Here is a 17375-nt window from a genome sequence, read left to right on the forward strand (position 1 = left end):
AATTATTCTGTCATTTGCATCGACTATTTAGGAAAATCAGATCATAAAGACTGAAGCTGTGATTGATCACTGATTGATCTCTGATCATAAAGACTGAAGCTGTGATTGATCAGAGTGAAGTCCACCACAAAGCTGTGATTGTTTTCTGGCTCATGTATAGAAATCTCCTCCAAAGCCAACATGTGGTTCCAATCAAAGTGTGTGTGACTTCAGATTTCTTAGAAGTGTTTGTTTTCAGTCCTGATCGTGTATGACTCGTCTGAGTCTGCCCATCGATCGTCTCCGTGTGAAGAAACTGATCAGACTGCAGAGAAATCTGAACAGCCACTACCAGGTGTTTTTATCCTTTACACACCTTGGCAGAAGGATGAAGCCACGCCCTCACATGCAGACTGGACGCACCAGTTTGACCGTGTCAGTGATCTGGGTCTGGATTATGGTCTGTGGGGCAGTGGTGATACCAGAAAATGTGGAGGAGACGACAGCTGCCGCTGAGGTGAGAGAAACAGCATCTGTCATTAGAGTTCTGTGTACAATTTACTCATGTCTCATGATTTTAACCATGAGAGAGAACCATGCCTTCATCAAATGCTGCAAACTAGGGCTGTCTCAGAGCTGATTTAACACCACAACAGCAAAAAAGGCTTCTGTCATATTGGACAATTTATTGGTTTTTATTGTCAGAATCTGCAGGTGTACTGTTATAACCCTCAGGCATCTCTAGGGACATTTTTGTCTGTTTTTCCTCTTTCTCTGCTCACCATTCTGGCTCTGTTAGTCCACATAGTCTCAATTTTTCAACAAAGTTTCTTTCCTGGCAAATATATGAATTCAAATTTCAATGTCTCTAAGGAGTCAGGGGAACACTGAAACAAATTTACTACTCTTAAAAGCCATTAAGGACAAAAATGTCCACTTCGAAAAAACTGCTATAAAAACTTCACAGATTAGTATTTTTTCTGCATTTTAGCCCTTTAAATGCCAGTTTGAGTGAATGTTTGGTAGTTGTTTAAGAGATTTATGCAAAAAAAAAAAAAAAAGAAGAATCTGTGAAGTTTTTAAAGCAGTTTTTGGAAGTGGACATTTTTGTCCTTAATGGCTTTAAAGGGTTGTAAATTAAAGTGATGCCTGAGGTTTAAAGATACAAAACATTCTCTTTTTGGGTTAAAATGGCTTAAGATGTGCATTTTTATTCTACTTTTAGTTCTTTTTTTATTCTATCAGTCATCAGAAATAATGGAGGTTGCACCAGTTTGGAACACGTGGTATCAGATGTCCCAAGAATTTTGACAACCTGAAGCCAGGGCAGGTTGAGAGGTTTAAAAAGATGGGTACTTCCTCCCCAGCTTGGATTTCTGTAGCGTCGTTTTACAGCATGTCTGGCATCCTGAGCTTCCTGGTCAGACTAAAAAATCCTGTTAGAGTGCTCGTGTGAAAACGGCCCTGAGAGAATGAAAACACAGCAGTTATTTATTACCTCAATAATCATTTCCAGAACAAGTTTGTAGTGTTAATCTGTGGTTTAAAGCCTTCTTTAATACAGCAGCATGGTCATCTAGTACAGGGGTTCTCATCCTTTATAACTGATGACCCCCAAAATAAAGGTGCCAGAGACCGGGGACCCCCACTGTCCCTGAAGGTGGTTCAACACAGACATGCACTTTCATGAATAGTCATGTGGAGACACGGCCGTCCATGAGGGGAGAGATTTTGGGGACCCAGCCAAACTGGGGGTCCATGGAGGTCAACAAAATCATGGTCTATTGTAAAGTTAAGCTTTGATATCAATATTTTATATTTCACCTGAAAAATTACCACTCTTATCAATAAAACAAGTCAATTTTTTAAAATCATTTGTGTAGCATATAGCCTTCTTAAAAATGTCAATCTATTTTGTAAAAAAAAAAAATAATTAAAATGGGTTAAAAATTGAAAAAATGGGTTAATAATGGCAAAAAAATGCTGGAAAAGGTGGTAAAATTAGAGCTTTAAAGTAGCAGAAATGGGTTAGAAGTGGCAAAAAAATTATAGAATGGCAAAAAAACAAAACAAAAAACGAAAAAAGGCAAAATGGGCATAAACAGTGGTAAAAGGGGGCTAAAAAGTGGCTGACAAGGCTTTAAATTGGCAAAAAAGGGTTGAAATCTGGTGAAATGGGAAGAAAAATTGATATAAACTGGCAAAACAGTGCTAACTATGAAAGAAAAAATAGGCAGATATTGGCAGAAATTGGCCAAACTGGCGAAAAGTGGCATGTCAGATAGAGAAATGTGGTTAAAATGGGAAAAAATGGGCTTAAAAAAGGTGGTAAAATGGAGGTAATAGTGGCAATAATCGGTCAACAGAGGCAAAATTTGGCTTATGTGGCAAGAATTAATTTAAAAGTGGCAAAAACAGGCAGAAAAAAGTGGTGGAAAGGGTTAAAATGGCAAAAATTTGTGGCCAGATGATCTCCGTTATCAGTGTGACTCGACAGGGTGATCTTGGTCGGACAAATTCTTTTCGACCAAACACTCGACCAATCAAATGGAAGCTGTCAGCCCTAGTGAGCACTGATGACCTTTGACCCCTCTGGGTTAAAGAGGAAAAGGACCGTCCCAATTATTGTCAATGCAGAGTTCAAAAGCCCGCACCGGTGATGGTGTAGAGGTGTATTAGTGCCATCACATGGGTCACTTACACATCTGTGAAAGCATCATTAATGCTGAGAGGAGCAGACTGGTTTACAAGTAGACAACATCTTTATCAGAGAGACGATGCCATGGCACGTCCTGCACGAGTTACAACAACATGGCTTCACAATAAAAGAGGGCGGGCCCTAGACTGGCCTGCATGATCTGTCTACCATGTACGGGGCGTTTTGAAGCTGTTTATCTGCTGAAGATGTACATGGAGGAAGCCAGGGAAGAGTTCCAGTGTGCTCCAGTGAGCCTCAGGATAGAATCAGACGCTCCAGTTTCCACCCTGATAGACACGAGCATCTGAGCCAGCAGCTCTGCTGAATTTGGAGCTAGTGTTTCTGGGAAAATGGAGATGTTAAGAATGACATAAAGACGTGGATTTATGGAAAAGCAAACTGGTCCTCTGATGGTTCCTGGATGGAGCCGGTCAGAAACAGATGTGGATTAAATCTGAGGTAGATGTCTGAAATCACAGTCATTGATTATAAATGAATTTTGATTGTAAATAAGCTGCCAACAGGAATAAATGACCCTCTGTGTATTTCTGTGGTCAAACAGCCAAAGAGAGAATCTTCCTCCTAGTTCTTGATCTCAGCGGTTGATTTCAGCTGTGTGAGGTTTGCTCTTTTCCTGGTGTCTCTATTTACCCTGAGATGTTGGTCAAACGTCTCTGTTTGTTTCAGAAATCCGTCCGTCCGTCTCGGAGTCTGAGTCCCGGTGAACAGGAGTACATCAGCCAGAGGAAACGGATCGTCCTGGAGTCTCTGAGCAGTCTGGGAATCAACTGTACTGAAGTAAGAGAGGAGGAGACTGTGGGACAGAGATCTCTGTGTCCTTGGCTCCATTATTCATGTCTGAGTGTCTTTCATTAAACATTCTTTTAATGCTCTGGTAAATATTCACATTGTGTAGGTCTGACTCTTAAAAGTCAGACATACGTTTTTTTCATATAAACAACATTGACTTTAAGTAATCAAACTAGCATTTAAAGGGTTAAATTCCTCAAAATGATTGAATGTTTGGTAGTTTTGAGCACAGCTGAAGTTGTTTAAGAGATTTATGCAAAAAAATGCAGAAGAAAATATGAATCTGTTAAGTTTTTTTATAGCATTTTTTTGGAAGTGGACATTTTTGTCCTGAATGGTTTTAAAGGGTAGTAAATTCAAGTGATGCCTGAGGGTTAAAAACACTCTGCATCATTTTATTTGTCTCTTTATGCTTCCTCCCTCCAGGACTCGGTCCCTCACATAGCTCTGCTAGGGTCAGGAGGAGGTGAGAGAGCCGCGATCGGTCTGATAGGCTCTCTCTATCAGATGGAAAAGGACGGCCTGCTGGACCCTCTGCTCTACCTGGGAGGAGTTTCAGGGTCGACGTGGTAACAGCAAACACTATAAACATCAGCATGTGTGAATAACAGCTGCAGTGCTGGGTTGGTCTTTTTCTGCAGGAATTCTTTGGAAAGATTGGGCAATAGAAATTGTGCAATCTTAAATTAAATCAAGGAGTTGGTTTCACAGGGTTCTTTTGTTATGGAGAGCTGGTGTGTGAGAGTTTCCATCAGAAAACAAAGACATGCAATGTCTAAAGACAAAAGGGATGCATGTGATTTTGTGGCTGTTGCAGATATGTGCACAAGGGCTGGTTAAAGTTGGAGATATCCAGTCCATGTTTCTGCTGTGATTAATGTAATCATGATATGAAGACAGCCTGTGCATTGGGGTTCACCCCGGTGTATGAGAGGGTAGCCTCCCTCCGCCTTCGGGTGGGGGGATGGGTCCTGACTGTTGTTTGTGCGTATGCACCAAACGGCAGTGCAGAGTACCCACCCTTTTTGGAGTCGCTAGACGGGGTGCTGGAGAGCACTCCTTCTGGGGACTCCCTCGTTCTGCTGGGAGACTTCTATGCTCACGTGGGCAATGACGTTCCTTCCCTCACCGATGGTCATGAGCTGTGGGTAGTTACCGAAAGAACGAGATCACGGATACAGGCGGCCAAAATGAGTTTCCTCCGCAGGGTGTCTGGGCTCTCCCTTAGAGATAGGGTGAGAAAAACGGCCATCTAAGAAGGACTCGGAGTAGAGCGCTGTTCCTCCGCGCCGAGAGGAGCCAGATGAGGTGGCTCGGGCATCTGGTCCGAATGCCTCCTGGACGCCTCCCTGGTGAGGTGTACTGGGCAGGTCCCACTGGGAGGAGGCCCTGGGGAAGACCCAGGACACTCTGGAGAGATATATGTTGTTCGGCTGGCTTGGGAACGCCTTGGGATCCCCCGGGAAGAACTGGATGAAGTGGCCAGGGAAAGGGAAGTTTGGGCGCCCCGATTAGGCTGCTGCCCCCACAACCCGACCTCGGATAAGGAGAAGAATATGGATGGATGGATGGATGGATGATATGAAGACAAGCCTGCAGCCATGACACCTGCAACGAGGTTTCTGAAAACTGTCTGTAGGACAGATCTAACCACCACCTCTTCTTTGTCTCTCCCTCTTCTCTCTGTCTCTGCAGGGCCATGGCATCTCTGTACAGCAACCCCCAGTGGAGTGTGGGGATGGACAGAGTCATGTCTACGCTGTTGGGTCCTGGGGTGGAGCTGGGGGAAGCTCAGGCGTGGCTGAGCAAGCAAGCGGAGGATATGGAGAACTTCTCTCTCACTGATATTTGGGCGGTGATGGTCTCTGCTGCAATCATGAAGCAGGTCCCAGAGCAAAAATTAATATCTCACATTTTAAGAGCAGCAAACTTTGATTGTTGTGCAGATTTTCATCAAAGATATCATCTTCCATCAGTTGGATCTGCGGCATCTTTCTGAGGAGGCCAAAAGGAACGCCACCAACCCGTACCCGGTCTACTGCGCCCTGGAGAAAAACTGCTTCTCACACGGCCGAACAGAAGGTGCAAAACAGGGTTAATCAAAAACCTTAGCTTCATTTGATAAACTTAGGGATGTTTTTCATGACTGAAATTTGGCCTGCTGGTTCATAACACAGCTGTCTGTCATACAACAAAACCAAATACAGATTGGTATCAATATTTATTTAAGAGTGAGTGTATAAACTCATAAAAACTCATCTTATAAGGGCCTGTTAGTGACTGATGGTCTCTTACTAAGTGTCAAACGTTCTCTCCATGGTTCAGGTCAATGGTTCGAGCTGACTCCTCATGAGGCCGGCTTCACAGAGCTCGGTGTCTTTGTCCAAACGTCTCTGCTGGGCAGCAAGTTTGAAAACGGAGAGCTGCAGGAGGAGAAGCCTGAGATGGACATGGTCAAACTCCAAGGTGTGAGTCCACAGGGTGGCATTGTTGGACTACTTCTGCTCTATAGCGTGGTATCATTGTCATTATTCTCTGCAGGTCTTCTTGGTTCTGCTTTGGCTGATGAGGAGATGTTTGCAGACTACATCCCTTCCTGGCTGAATGGTAAATATCCACGACACTATTAAAGATACTAAATGTTATTTAGAAGCTGCAGGAAACGGTCTGTTTGTGAAGTCAAATGTATTTTTGTGTCTTTCAGCGCCCGGTGCCAGAAACTCTGCAGCTGCAGAGTACAATCATCGTTACCAATCCATTCAGAGACTCATCGGTCTGACCAGAAACACTGTCAGACACCCAGACTCGCTGGATGAACTCAACAACCTGCAGAAGCTTCTGGAAGACACTGGTGATGATGGTTTAACATAAATGTGACCTCTTTGCTTTAGTCATCCTTACGTTCATCAGTGAATAAAAACTAACCAGGAATGGATGAGCAACTCCTCACTAGTTCACCAGACCACAAATGAGTAGCTTACTGCTAGTTTACCTAGAGTCTCAGTGATTTCCTACCAGAAGCAGTTCCTGGCTTCTTGATTTGTCTTTTTGCTGTATCATGAGCAGCAAATACCTGATCTGAAACTCCACCGCGTCCCTTCCTGTCTCCCAGATAAGTCTCACCGTGAAGAGGCTGCTCGGAGCGCTGGGAGGAGTTCGGAGGACCCCACTTTTTTCCAGCAGATGAGTGAGTCGCTGCACAGCAAGATGGAGACGTGGGGCCAGGGCCTGCAGGAAGGACTGTTTAAAGTTCAAGGTCAGTTTCAGAAGGACAAACAGACGGACTAACAAAGTTTTACTTAGATGAGATGTAAACATGTCGGTGTTTTTGTGTCTCCAGTCATGTATCTCATCCAGCAGTTCCTTCCTCTGGTTGTGAATTGGGAGTGGGGAACCACCAACAACTTCCTCTACCAGTACCAAAGTAAGACTGCAGACCAGGTCATCCACTCTGACTTAGTCTATTTCATCTAAAAAAATCACAAAGCTTTGTCTGCTCTGAGTTTGTCAGAATAAAATGTCCACATTAACTAAATTCATGATAACGCTCAGAGCTTTATTTTAGCAAAGGTCCAAGAACAAGCATGGTTAGGTCCTACTGTCTGGGTTTTATCAGAGGAAATGGTTAGAGCTGCTTTAACAGACATGTGTAGTCTGATCCAGGAGGTGGAGTATGCATGAAGTTAGTTTGAAAGTCCAGCATAAAGAAGAAAGACAAGACAACAACGGCAGCTCCACAGTCAGCTTTTCTCCATGCAGAGTCCATCCTGCTCCTACGGATGTTTTTATGATTTTAGAGACAGGAACAACGACCCTCTTCCTACTTCCACATCTATCCTGCAGCTTAGAGCGGTGGTTCTCAACGCTGGGGTCGGGACCCCCATGGGGGTCATGAGGCACTGAGAGGGGGTCTTCAGATGCCCAAAAATAATGGAGAATAGTTTTAAATTACACTGTTGCCACTCTACATCAATTTTACCAAATTTTAACCAATTTTTGACACCTTTTCCCACAGTTTTTGCCAATTTTTACACATTTTGCCGCTTATCCATTATTATCCATTTAAACATCATTTTTGCCTTTATTAACCACTTTTTACGCCCATTTTGCCCATTTTCACCGCATTTCACTATTTGATAAGCTCATATTTGCCAGTTAAACCCAATTCTGCCAATTTTCTGACTCAGTTAACCCTTTTTGCCTGTTTAAATCAATTTTTTATCCTATTTCACCAAATTTTCAGCCATTTTTGCCCATTTAAGCCATTTAAGCCTTTTAAATCCAATTTTACAACTATCTATGCGCATTTATGCCACTTTAACCCATTTTTGACCAATTTCTGCTACTTTTAAAATCAAATTTCAACATTTTTCCACCATGTTTTGCCCAATTAACCATTTTAAGCCATTTTTAACCCATTTTAATTCTGGTTCTGACCTAAGGTATTTTGATTTAAAGAAGGCTGTTCACTACACAAATGAATAAAAAAGATGCTGTTTCTTGATAAGAGTGGTTATTATTTAGGTGAAATATAAGATATGAATACCACAGCTAAACTTTACAATGAACCATGATTTTTCTGACCTCCATGGGCCCCTGAAAGCTCTCCCCTTTACCCGCCCTTACGGACAGCCTTGTCTACACGTGACTATTCCTGATCATGCATGGCTGTTTAACCACCTTCAGGTAGAGTGGGGTCCGCGGTTTCTGGCATCTTATTTTAAGGGTCAAGGGCTAAAAAGGTTGATAACCCCTGGCTCAGAGCAGTGGTTTTCAAACTTTTTTGCCCAAGGCACACCTAAGGTTAAGCCAAAATCTCAAGGCACACCATATTCATATTAATACAAAATAGACTTTTTAAATAATGTAACAGTCAATGTGGCCCATAAGGGGAGATAAAGCCAACTGGGGGTGGCAAAAGAAGGCAAAAGGTGACAAGACAGAGTCAAAAATGGGTAACAATTGGCATAAGGGGTCAAAAAATGGGTTAAAGTGGCAAAAACATCTTGAAAGTGTGTCAAAGGTGGCAAAAAATGGGTCACAAAAGGCCAAATAGGGTTGAATGTTGTCAATAGGTGGTAAAAATGGGTTAAAAATGATTTTAAAATGGGCAAAATTGGGTAAAAAAGTGGCCAAACAAAGGCAAAGTGAGCGGAAATTGGCAAGAAGGTGGCAAAAATGGGTTGAAAGTGTCAAAAAGGTAGCAAAATATGTTACAAGTGGCAGAAAAGTGGCAAAAAGGGTTAGAGATGCTAAAAGGTGGTAAAAAGAGGTTAAAAGGGATGGAAAAAAGTTATCAAAAAATGTCTAAATCATAGAAAAAAAATGCAAAAATGTAGCAAAAATGGGATAAAAGTATTGCAAAACGTTGCAAAACTGCAAAAAAAAAAAGTAGCAAAAATGGTTTAAGCTGTCAAAATAAGTGGTAAAATACGTAGAAAAATTGGATAACTTGGTTAAAAGTAGCATGAAATTATAATTTAAACACCAATTTCAACTCAATAATAGCTTGCCAAATGAGGTAACTGTTAGCCACGTTGCTAGAAACAATGCTACTGATTCAATACACATGCACTGATATCATACATAAATCACAACTGGGGAGGACCCATACTCTGGGTATTTTTTCAGGGGTCCAGCCAGATCCCCAAGGCACACCTTGAATTGCCTCAAGGCACACTAGTGTGCCCTGCCACACCATTTGAGAACCCGTGGCTGAGAGGATGACATCGTCTCCTGCTGCATGGATGAAACAGTTCTTTGGAGAGACAGGAGACGTTTTGATCTGACTACAGTTCTGCTCACTGACCAGTACCCTGGTCTGGTGCAGGGGTGTACTGAGATCTCCCTTGTCCTGGACTACCACCCCTTTAAGTGGACTCAAGTTTGGTACCCAAGTACAGCACAAATGCATTAACACTGATCAACTCAAGTGTGCTCAGGTCTGGTTCCCTTGACCCTGAACAAATCTCTAAAAAACATGAATAAACTAGCAGCGCTGACGGGCCCTCCCACCCCGGCACATGTCGGCGTGTGTTCCAACCATGGAACTGTGGGAATAGTTTGCCGAAACCAACCCGTGCTGTCCCCCTCTCTCATGCCTGCTTGATGGACTTTCATGATTCCACCTAAATACCAACATTTCCACTGGGGGACAACTCTCTGTAAATTTGGCGAGTTCTGAGCATCTTAAAGCTTCCAGCGATTCTTCTGACAGAAAAATGACAGATGCACCAGCATCCTCGCTGACAGAGGTCGGTGCTCGGGCCTTAATAAAATAGAAAAATAAAAGTTTTGTTAAACTGTAGCTTCAATGAGGGATGTTTGAGTTTTTTTGTTCTGGGCCAAATAATGAAGCAAATGAAAAGAATGTACATGAAAGACTTTACCCTGAGAGTGGCTGAATAAAAAACTAATTTCTCCTGTTGCTGGGCAGACTCCAGCGTTCCACATTGCCTCCATCGTAACGAAAGTTTCCACCTGGTGGACGCCGGTTTCCTGGTTAACGTGCCATTCCCATCATTTCTGGGGGACAGGAGAGACATCGACCTCCTCATCGTTCCAGATTACAGCGCCGGGGAAATGTTTAAGGTACGGCGCGGCTGGAGTGCAGTGTCAGATTTTTTATTTTTTATTTTGGCAGATACATTCTTACATATTGTCTCACATAATTACAGCTGTACCACTGTTAAATCCACACCACATTTTTTGAGACATTCCATTCTCCAGTTATCCAAATGTTGCCCCTCCAAAGTATTTTTTTAAAACATTTTTTTAAACAATGTAGCATAGTTAACTATATATAGTCAAACATGGGAAGCTCTTCAGTCCATGGTTCACCAGAAATCTATGGTAAGGAAAACAACCACCTATACATATATACACATACACATATATGTGCATATATTCCTACTCTGCATACATATCCACATACATGCGTATATAAGACAAGATCAAACAGAAACTTACATATACATGGTGACTTTTTGATGTCCATATCTACATTTCATATTGTGTCAAGCATCTAAATCCTTTATTGCGTCAACCTCACTTCAAACATATTGTTGAGTTAATTAAAATCTGATCTAATTGATTTGATGTATTCAGTCCACTTGGACCAAATCAGGTAAAATTTTTCTTTTTGGATCCTGAGGAGAAATGACAGTCGCTCCATAATATAAATTTCATGTACTATTTCTATCCACTCTTCAATAGTTGGTGGGTCTGATTTTAGCCACCTCCTCGTGACAGCCTTTTTACTCGCAGTGTCAGATTTTATCTGTTATTTATTATACAGTACTGTGCAGAAGTTTTAGGCATGTAGAGCGCTAACGGTTCTTCATAGGTCCTGATGTTCCACAACCCTGGGCTGAAGAGAGGAGGGATGGCGGCCAGAGTCAGTGTCAACACATTTCACAAGTACAGTTGCAAGAAAAAGTATGTGAACCCTTTGGGATTTCTTGGATTTCTGCATAAATTGGTCATAAAATGTGTTCTGATCTTCATCTAAGTCACAACAATAGACAAACACAGTCTGCTTAAACTAATACTGCACAAAAAATTATATGTTTTCATATTTTTGTTAAACAAAACATGTATACATATACACACATGTATACAGGGTGGAAAAAGTATGTGAACCCCTAGGCTAATGACTTCTCCAAGAGCTAATTGCCAGGAGTCAGCCAACCTGGAGTCCAATCAATGTGATGAGATTGGATGTGTTGGTTAAAGCTGCCCTGCCCTATAAAAAACACACACCAGTGTTGAGTTTGCTGTTCTCAAGAAGCATTGCCTGATGTGAACCATGCCTGGCACAAAAGAGCTCTCAGAAGACCTACGATCAAGAACTGTTGACTTGCATGAAGCTGGAAAGGGTTCCAAAAGTATCTCTAAAAGCCTTGATGTTCATGTGTCCACGGTAAGACAGACTGTCTACAAATGGAGAAGGTTCAGCACTGTTGCTACTCTCCCTAGGCGTGGTCGTCCTGTAAAGATGACTGCAAGAGCACAGCACAGAAAGCTCAACGAGGTGAAGAAGAATCCTAGAGTGTCAGCTGAAGACTTACAGAAATCTCTGGTACATGTTAATGTAACCCAAAAGCTCTGCATGCCTGCTCTACGTGGGGCGCCTCTCCACAAACCCTGTGTAGCTCTGCGTTGTGTTTCTGGGTGTTTTTGGGTGCAGGGTGTCTTGCGAAGATAGAGATGAGCCAGACAGCAGGGGTCATAGTTGTGATGGAGAATTAAAATTTAATTGTTGCCAACTTCAGTTCAGTATAACCTTAAACATCAGAAACAAAGAGAAAACTTCTTGTTGGTTTGCCTGTTAACATTCACAGTAAACAGTTTCTCTTTACTAATAAACCGGCTGATATTAACAAAAATTATATGTCACACATGCTGTAATATTTAAAACACAGTCCTTAAAACTACACTAAACAGTGCTTAACACTTTATGGAAACATAGCTTAAGGAGAATAATTGTTTAACTACAGTTTAACTTAAATATTTTTACAAGATGTGGGCTGACCCGAGCACTGCTTACCTTAAACATCAGAAACAAAGAGAAAACTTCGCGAAACATGGCGGCCCCCCGGAGAACAACAGTAAACTACGGTGTCCGAGAAGGGACAAACAACTCGAATTGCTTGGCTCGGCAGAACGATATGCAGTGCTACACCACCACCTAGTGGTGTGCTTTAGTTACTGCCTTACACCAACATTTGTGACCAAAGCTGGTAAAAACTCTTGCAAGTCGTCCGAGGTCATTTTTGAGTTTTTTACACAGTATGAAAGTGTAGATTCCAAGCTTTCTAATGGTGTATCACACACCTTAATCTGAGCATATTTTACAAAGATATGCTCATTTGAATGTTAACTTCTAGTTCCCGCTTCTTCTGAGAAAAACAGGCTCAAAGTTTCAGGACCTCTCCAACCTTCAGGCAGGCCGGGTGATGGGCATGAGCAACAGAGCCACATTTACATAAAGTCCACCCAAACCAAGTTTCTGAATCGGACGCTCATCAAAATATTCCCATAGGAAATCCGCCTTCATCAAACTTTCACTGTCGAGTGATCTTGAAGTTGTCTGAAGTCTGTTGATAATTCTTGCTGCTTCTTCATGTCTCTTCTACTTTTCTTCGCTGCAGGGTGCATCTTGAGGCTTGTTGATAAAGGTGATAACTAGAAACAGCTGTAGTTACGTGCTGAGGGGGGTGGCGTTTGAGCAATATCCTTGCAGCAACTGCGAGAATAGGGCATTTTTAAACACAAAAGTAACGCTTTTAAATATCACATTTGTGTTACTTTTTTCATCGAATGAGTAGTTTAAATGTCGGATTTACATAAGATGAGAAAAAACGAAAAATGATAATTTGAAGAAAACGATTTTGTATCCATTTTCCTCAACCACCAGAATGCCGACTTGTAGGAACTTTATCTGGCTTCGGTCACATTTGTGTTGACAAATCTACAATAAGTAAAACTTTAAAGAAGAATGGAGTTCATGGGAGGACACCACGGAGGAAGCTACTGCTGTCCAAAAAAACATTGCTGCACGTTCGAAGTTTGCAAAAGAGCACCTGGATGTTCCACAGCACTACTGGCAAAATATTCTGTCCATAGAAACCAAAACTGAGTTGTTTGGAAGGAACACACAACGCTGTGTGGAGAAAAAAAGGCACAGCACACCAACATCAAAACCTCATCCCAACTGTGAAATATGGTGGAGGGGCCATCATGGTTTGGGGCTGCTTTGCTGCCTCAGGGCCTGGACGGATTGCTATCATTGACGGAAAAATGAATTCCCAAGTTTATCGAGACATTTTGCAGGAAACTTAAGACCATCTGTCCGCCAACTGAAGCTCAACAGAGGATGGGTGAATGGCTTCAACAGAAGAAAATACGCCTTCTGGAGTGGCCCAGTCAGAGTCCTGACCTCAGCCCCATTGAGATGCTGTGGCATGACCTCAAGAGAGCGATTCACACCAATCATCCCAAGAATATTGCAGCACTGAAACAGTTTTGTAAAGAGGAATGGTCCAAAATTCCTCCTGACCGTTGTGCAGGTCTGATCTGAACTACAGGAAACGTTTGGTTGAGGTTATTGCTGCCAGAGGAGGATTAACCAGTTGTTAGCCTAGGGCAGGGGTCATCAAGTACATTTACACAAGGGCCAGATTTAGTCTGGACAGAAACTCTGGGGGCCGGACTTTCAAATACACAAAAATTAAATGATCATTTTGGTCTGTTTGAAGTATAATTGTAGAAGTAATTGTATTTTCTTTCAAAATGCAGGACATTTTTAGTCACTACCAGTGAGATCTATCTCTATTATCTATAATGCAGCAGGACACAAGGACACAGGTCTGGGCCCCTGAAAGTCACAGAGAATAGACCCTCCACAATTGTGATTTAGCACCAGTATTAACCCATTTTTGAAACTTTAAACCCCTTTTTGATACTTTTTGCCTCTTTAAACCATTTTTTGCAAGATTTTAACCCATTTTGACCCACTTTTCCTGCATGTTTTATCCCCTTTGTGCCACCCTTATCTATTGTTGCCACTTTCTAACCACTTTTCATTACATTTTTTCAGCAGTTTTTACAACTTTAAAACCAATTTTTGCCATGTTCAACCCATTTTTGACACTTTTTGCCTATTTAACACAATTGTTGGCATTCCTAACCCATTTAAACCACTTTTCATGCATGTTTTATCCCCTTTGTACCACTCTTTTATCCATTTCTGCCAACCTTAACCCCTTTTTAAATATCTAATAATTATGACAATAGATTTCAGTAAAACAGATCACGCGTTAAGTCATTCTAAAACTATTTCAATATAAATTGTTTTGAGGGTGGATTAAACAGCTGCAGACATTGAAAGTCAAAGGATACTCTTTAAACCACAACATCTTCTTTTCCTCTTTTTCTGAATTTAATGATCTTTCAGGGGCCGGACAGGAAGCTTTGGGGGGCCTGATATGGCCCCCGGGCCACCAGTTGCCTAGGGGTTCTCATACTTTTTCCACCCTGCACTGTGAATGTTTACATGGTTTGTTCAATAAAAACATGACAACATAATTTTTGTGCGGTATTAGTTTAAGCAGACTGGGTTTGTCTATTGTTGTGACTTAGATGAAGATCAGAATGACCAATTTATGCAGAAATCCAAGAAATCCCAAAGGGTTCACATACTTTTTCTTGCAACTGTATGTGTGTCGCTCAGCAGCCAAGTGTGTGTCGAGCTTAACAACATTTCTTTTGTCCGGGCCTTTGCACCCCTGGTAATACGCCCAGCAACGACCAACAGTTCTCAGATGCTTAGAAAATACACACGACAACCAGGGGGTTGTGGCAACCCTCCTACCCGCCCTAACAGTACCCTATCCTGGCTAACAGTTACCTCATTCAGAGATGAAAAGCATGGCAAGCTATTATTGGGTTGAAATTGGTGATTAAATGATTAATTCATGCTATTTTAACCAAGTTAACATTTTTTCTACCCATTTTGCCACTTGTTTTGACAAGTCAAATCATTTTGCTCTTCTTTTAGCATTTTTGTCACTTCTTATTACTACATCTGACCCACTGCCACTTTTTTGGAACTTTTTGCTACATTTAACCCATTTTTGTTACCTTTTGCCACATTTCGCACAATTTTGCTATTGTTTGGCCATTTTTCTCCATCACATTTAACCCCCCCCTTTTTTTTCCACCTTTTACGACTTTAACACTTTTTTGCCACTTGTGATTTTTTTGCCACCTTTGCGACACTTTTCACCTATTTATGCCACCTTTTTGCCAACTTTTGCCTTTGTTTGGCCACTTTTTTTGCCCTATTCTGCCCTTTTTCATCACTTCTTAAACCATTTTTACCACTTTTTTACAACACTTAACCCGTTAACGCCTGTAGTCTAAAATGGGATACATACTTTTATGATACCTCTGTCTAATCAATATGCTCTATAAATTACTCAAAAAAACTTCTGAATACAATCTGATAAATGAGAAAAATGCCCTCAAGTGGATTATCAGTTACCAGAAACACCTAATGAATAAAATGAGATACTAAAAATATATTTGTTAAATTTTTATTTGCTAAATTTTTCAGTTCCAAAAAATTAGAATTATCCGGCTATTATTTGTGTTTTCAGGCTTTAAGGGGTTAATCCTTTTAGGCCACTTGTAACCAATTTTTGCCTCTATTTTGACACTTTCAACAAGTTTTTGCCAATTTTAACCCATGGTTTGGTCACTTTTTATTTATTTATTTTTTTAACTTTTTATTTTTTATTTATTTATTTTGTTTTTACCAATTTTCACCCATTTCTGACTTTGTTTTGCCACTTTTTACCCAATTTTGCCATGGTTTTCCATCACTTTTAACCAATTTTTACCACCTTTTGCCACCTCCATGATCCCCCAGTTGGCTGGGCCCCAGGAGTTCTGGGGCTCTCCCCTTTATCCCCCCTTATAGGCCACCTTGACTATAACACTATTTAAAAAGTCTATTTTCTATTTTTAAATGGTGTGCCTTGAGATTTTGGCATAACCCTAGGTGTGCCTTGGGTGAAAAAAACACTGCCCTAGCCTATGTTTAAGCGCCACATCTACCCATAACTCCACCCTAAAGCTGTGGTTTTTGTTTTGTTTTCATCAGATTGTTTTCCCATGCCCTTGGTAATGTACAAAGAGATCCAGAGCATGACCTGGGTTGTGTCACTCCTCCTTCCTGCCCTCAGGTGGGCGTACTCGCCTTACTTCAGACCTCAAATTTCGGCCCAAACATGCTTCTGCACAGTACTGTATATTATAATCTATAACAGTGATACTCAACGCCTGGCTCTAAATAGAAATGAGACTGTTGCTCTGACTGAGGACGTTTTTGTCCTTTTATTTTACGATCCGTGTGCAGAGGTCATGTGATCTGAAATAACGTTCCCGCTCTGCTCCCCACAGAGTCTGACTGATGCCAGAGATTATGCAGCCAAGGTGAACCACCCTTTCCCAGAGATCGATAATAAAACCATTGAGGAGGACAGAGACTTTCCAAAGGGCTGCTACGTGTTTGAAGGGAAGGAGAAGGAGCCCACCATCGTTTTCCTGCCGCTCTTCAACAGAGACAACTGCAAAGGTCTGAAACAACACAAAAAAACTCCAGCACAGCCAAAAGACTGCTGTCATATTCCTACTTATCTTCATGACCATCATTTTCTCCTGTTCTGGTCCAGATGCTGCAGAGGTGAAGGCACAGATGGAGGAGTTCTCCACCTTCCAGCGTGGATACAGCCCAGAGAAGATCAAGTCTCTGTTGGAGATAGCGAAGGAGAACATGAGGAACAACAAAGAAACTCTGCTGAGGGAGATCAACAAGGCCGTTCTCCGCAGAAGAGAGAGGTAGAGATGAGGATGAGAGGTTTCTCAGAGAGGATGAAGACATGGTTAACAGAAGTCTTCTTTCCTTCTCTCAGCTGTGAAGAGTCTCCCAGTGTTTGGTTTGGTCAGCGTTTTTCTCCTGCTTATAAGTCAGGATGTAGTAACCATGAATGAAAACATGAATGGACGCTCTCAGAGGGACAAACACTCCCGATAATAATAATGCATGATCATGTCATTTAATCATGGCTGCTGAGTGAACATTCAGTCAAATAAAGATCAGTTAAAGCTCCTGTCTGGCTTTGTGTTCATTTTGGCGCCCCCCTGTGGACAAAGCTGTACTTCTAGATTCTTAGCTGATCTTGTCTGTGTGCCATGGAGTGTTCCTGTTGATCTCAGAAAATCTAAAATCCCAGTCAGATTGTCCGGACTGCTCCTGAAGTCTGAAATCTGACTCAGAGGCCTGAAAACCTCAGTGCCTGTCCCGCCCCAGCTGGAGCTGATA

General features: G+C 41.8%; 1 protein-coding gene across 1 annotated transcript; it reads left to right on the forward strand.

The window, feature by feature from the left end:
* Nucleotides 1–235: 235 nt before the first annotated feature.
* On the forward strand, nucleotides 236–17163 carry LOC121529060 (cytosolic phospholipase A2 gamma-like). The gene is made up of 13 exons (XM_041816729.1): nucleotides 236–496; nucleotides 3365–3475; nucleotides 3914–4056; nucleotides 5183–5372; nucleotides 5464–5569; nucleotides 5813–5953; nucleotides 6029–6094; nucleotides 6192–6338; nucleotides 6600–6743; nucleotides 6828–6911; nucleotides 9924–10078; nucleotides 16454–16628; nucleotides 16726–17163. The coding sequence occupies exons 1-13, from the start codon at nucleotides 251–253 to the stop codon at nucleotides 16893–16895; spliced, it is 1878 nt and encodes a 625-aa protein (XP_041672663.1). The 5' UTR covers nucleotides 236–250; the 3' UTR covers nucleotides 16896–17163.
* The last annotated feature ends 212 nt before the right edge of the window (nucleotides 17164–17375 follow it).

This window comes from Cheilinus undulatus, linkage group 21, assembly GCF_018320785.1.
Source record: "Cheilinus undulatus linkage group 21, ASM1832078v1, whole genome shotgun sequence".
NCBI classification, from domain to species: domain Eukaryota; kingdom Metazoa; phylum Chordata; class Actinopteri; order Labriformes; family Labridae; genus Cheilinus; species Cheilinus undulatus.

Coding starts and splice junctions, on each gene's coding strand:
- LOC121529060 (XM_041816729.1), top strand. CDS start 251: ATGACTCGTCTGAGTCTGCCCATCGATCGTCTCCGTGTGAAGAAACTG. Junction 5,954..6,028: donor GGACATGGTCAAACTCCAAG/GTGTGAGTCCAC, acceptor TATTCTCTGCAG/GTCTTCTTGGTTCTGCTTTG. Junction 10,079..16,453: donor GCGCCGGGGAAATGTTTAAG/GTACGGCGCGGC, acceptor TGCTCCCCACAG/AGTCTGACTGATGCCAGAGA.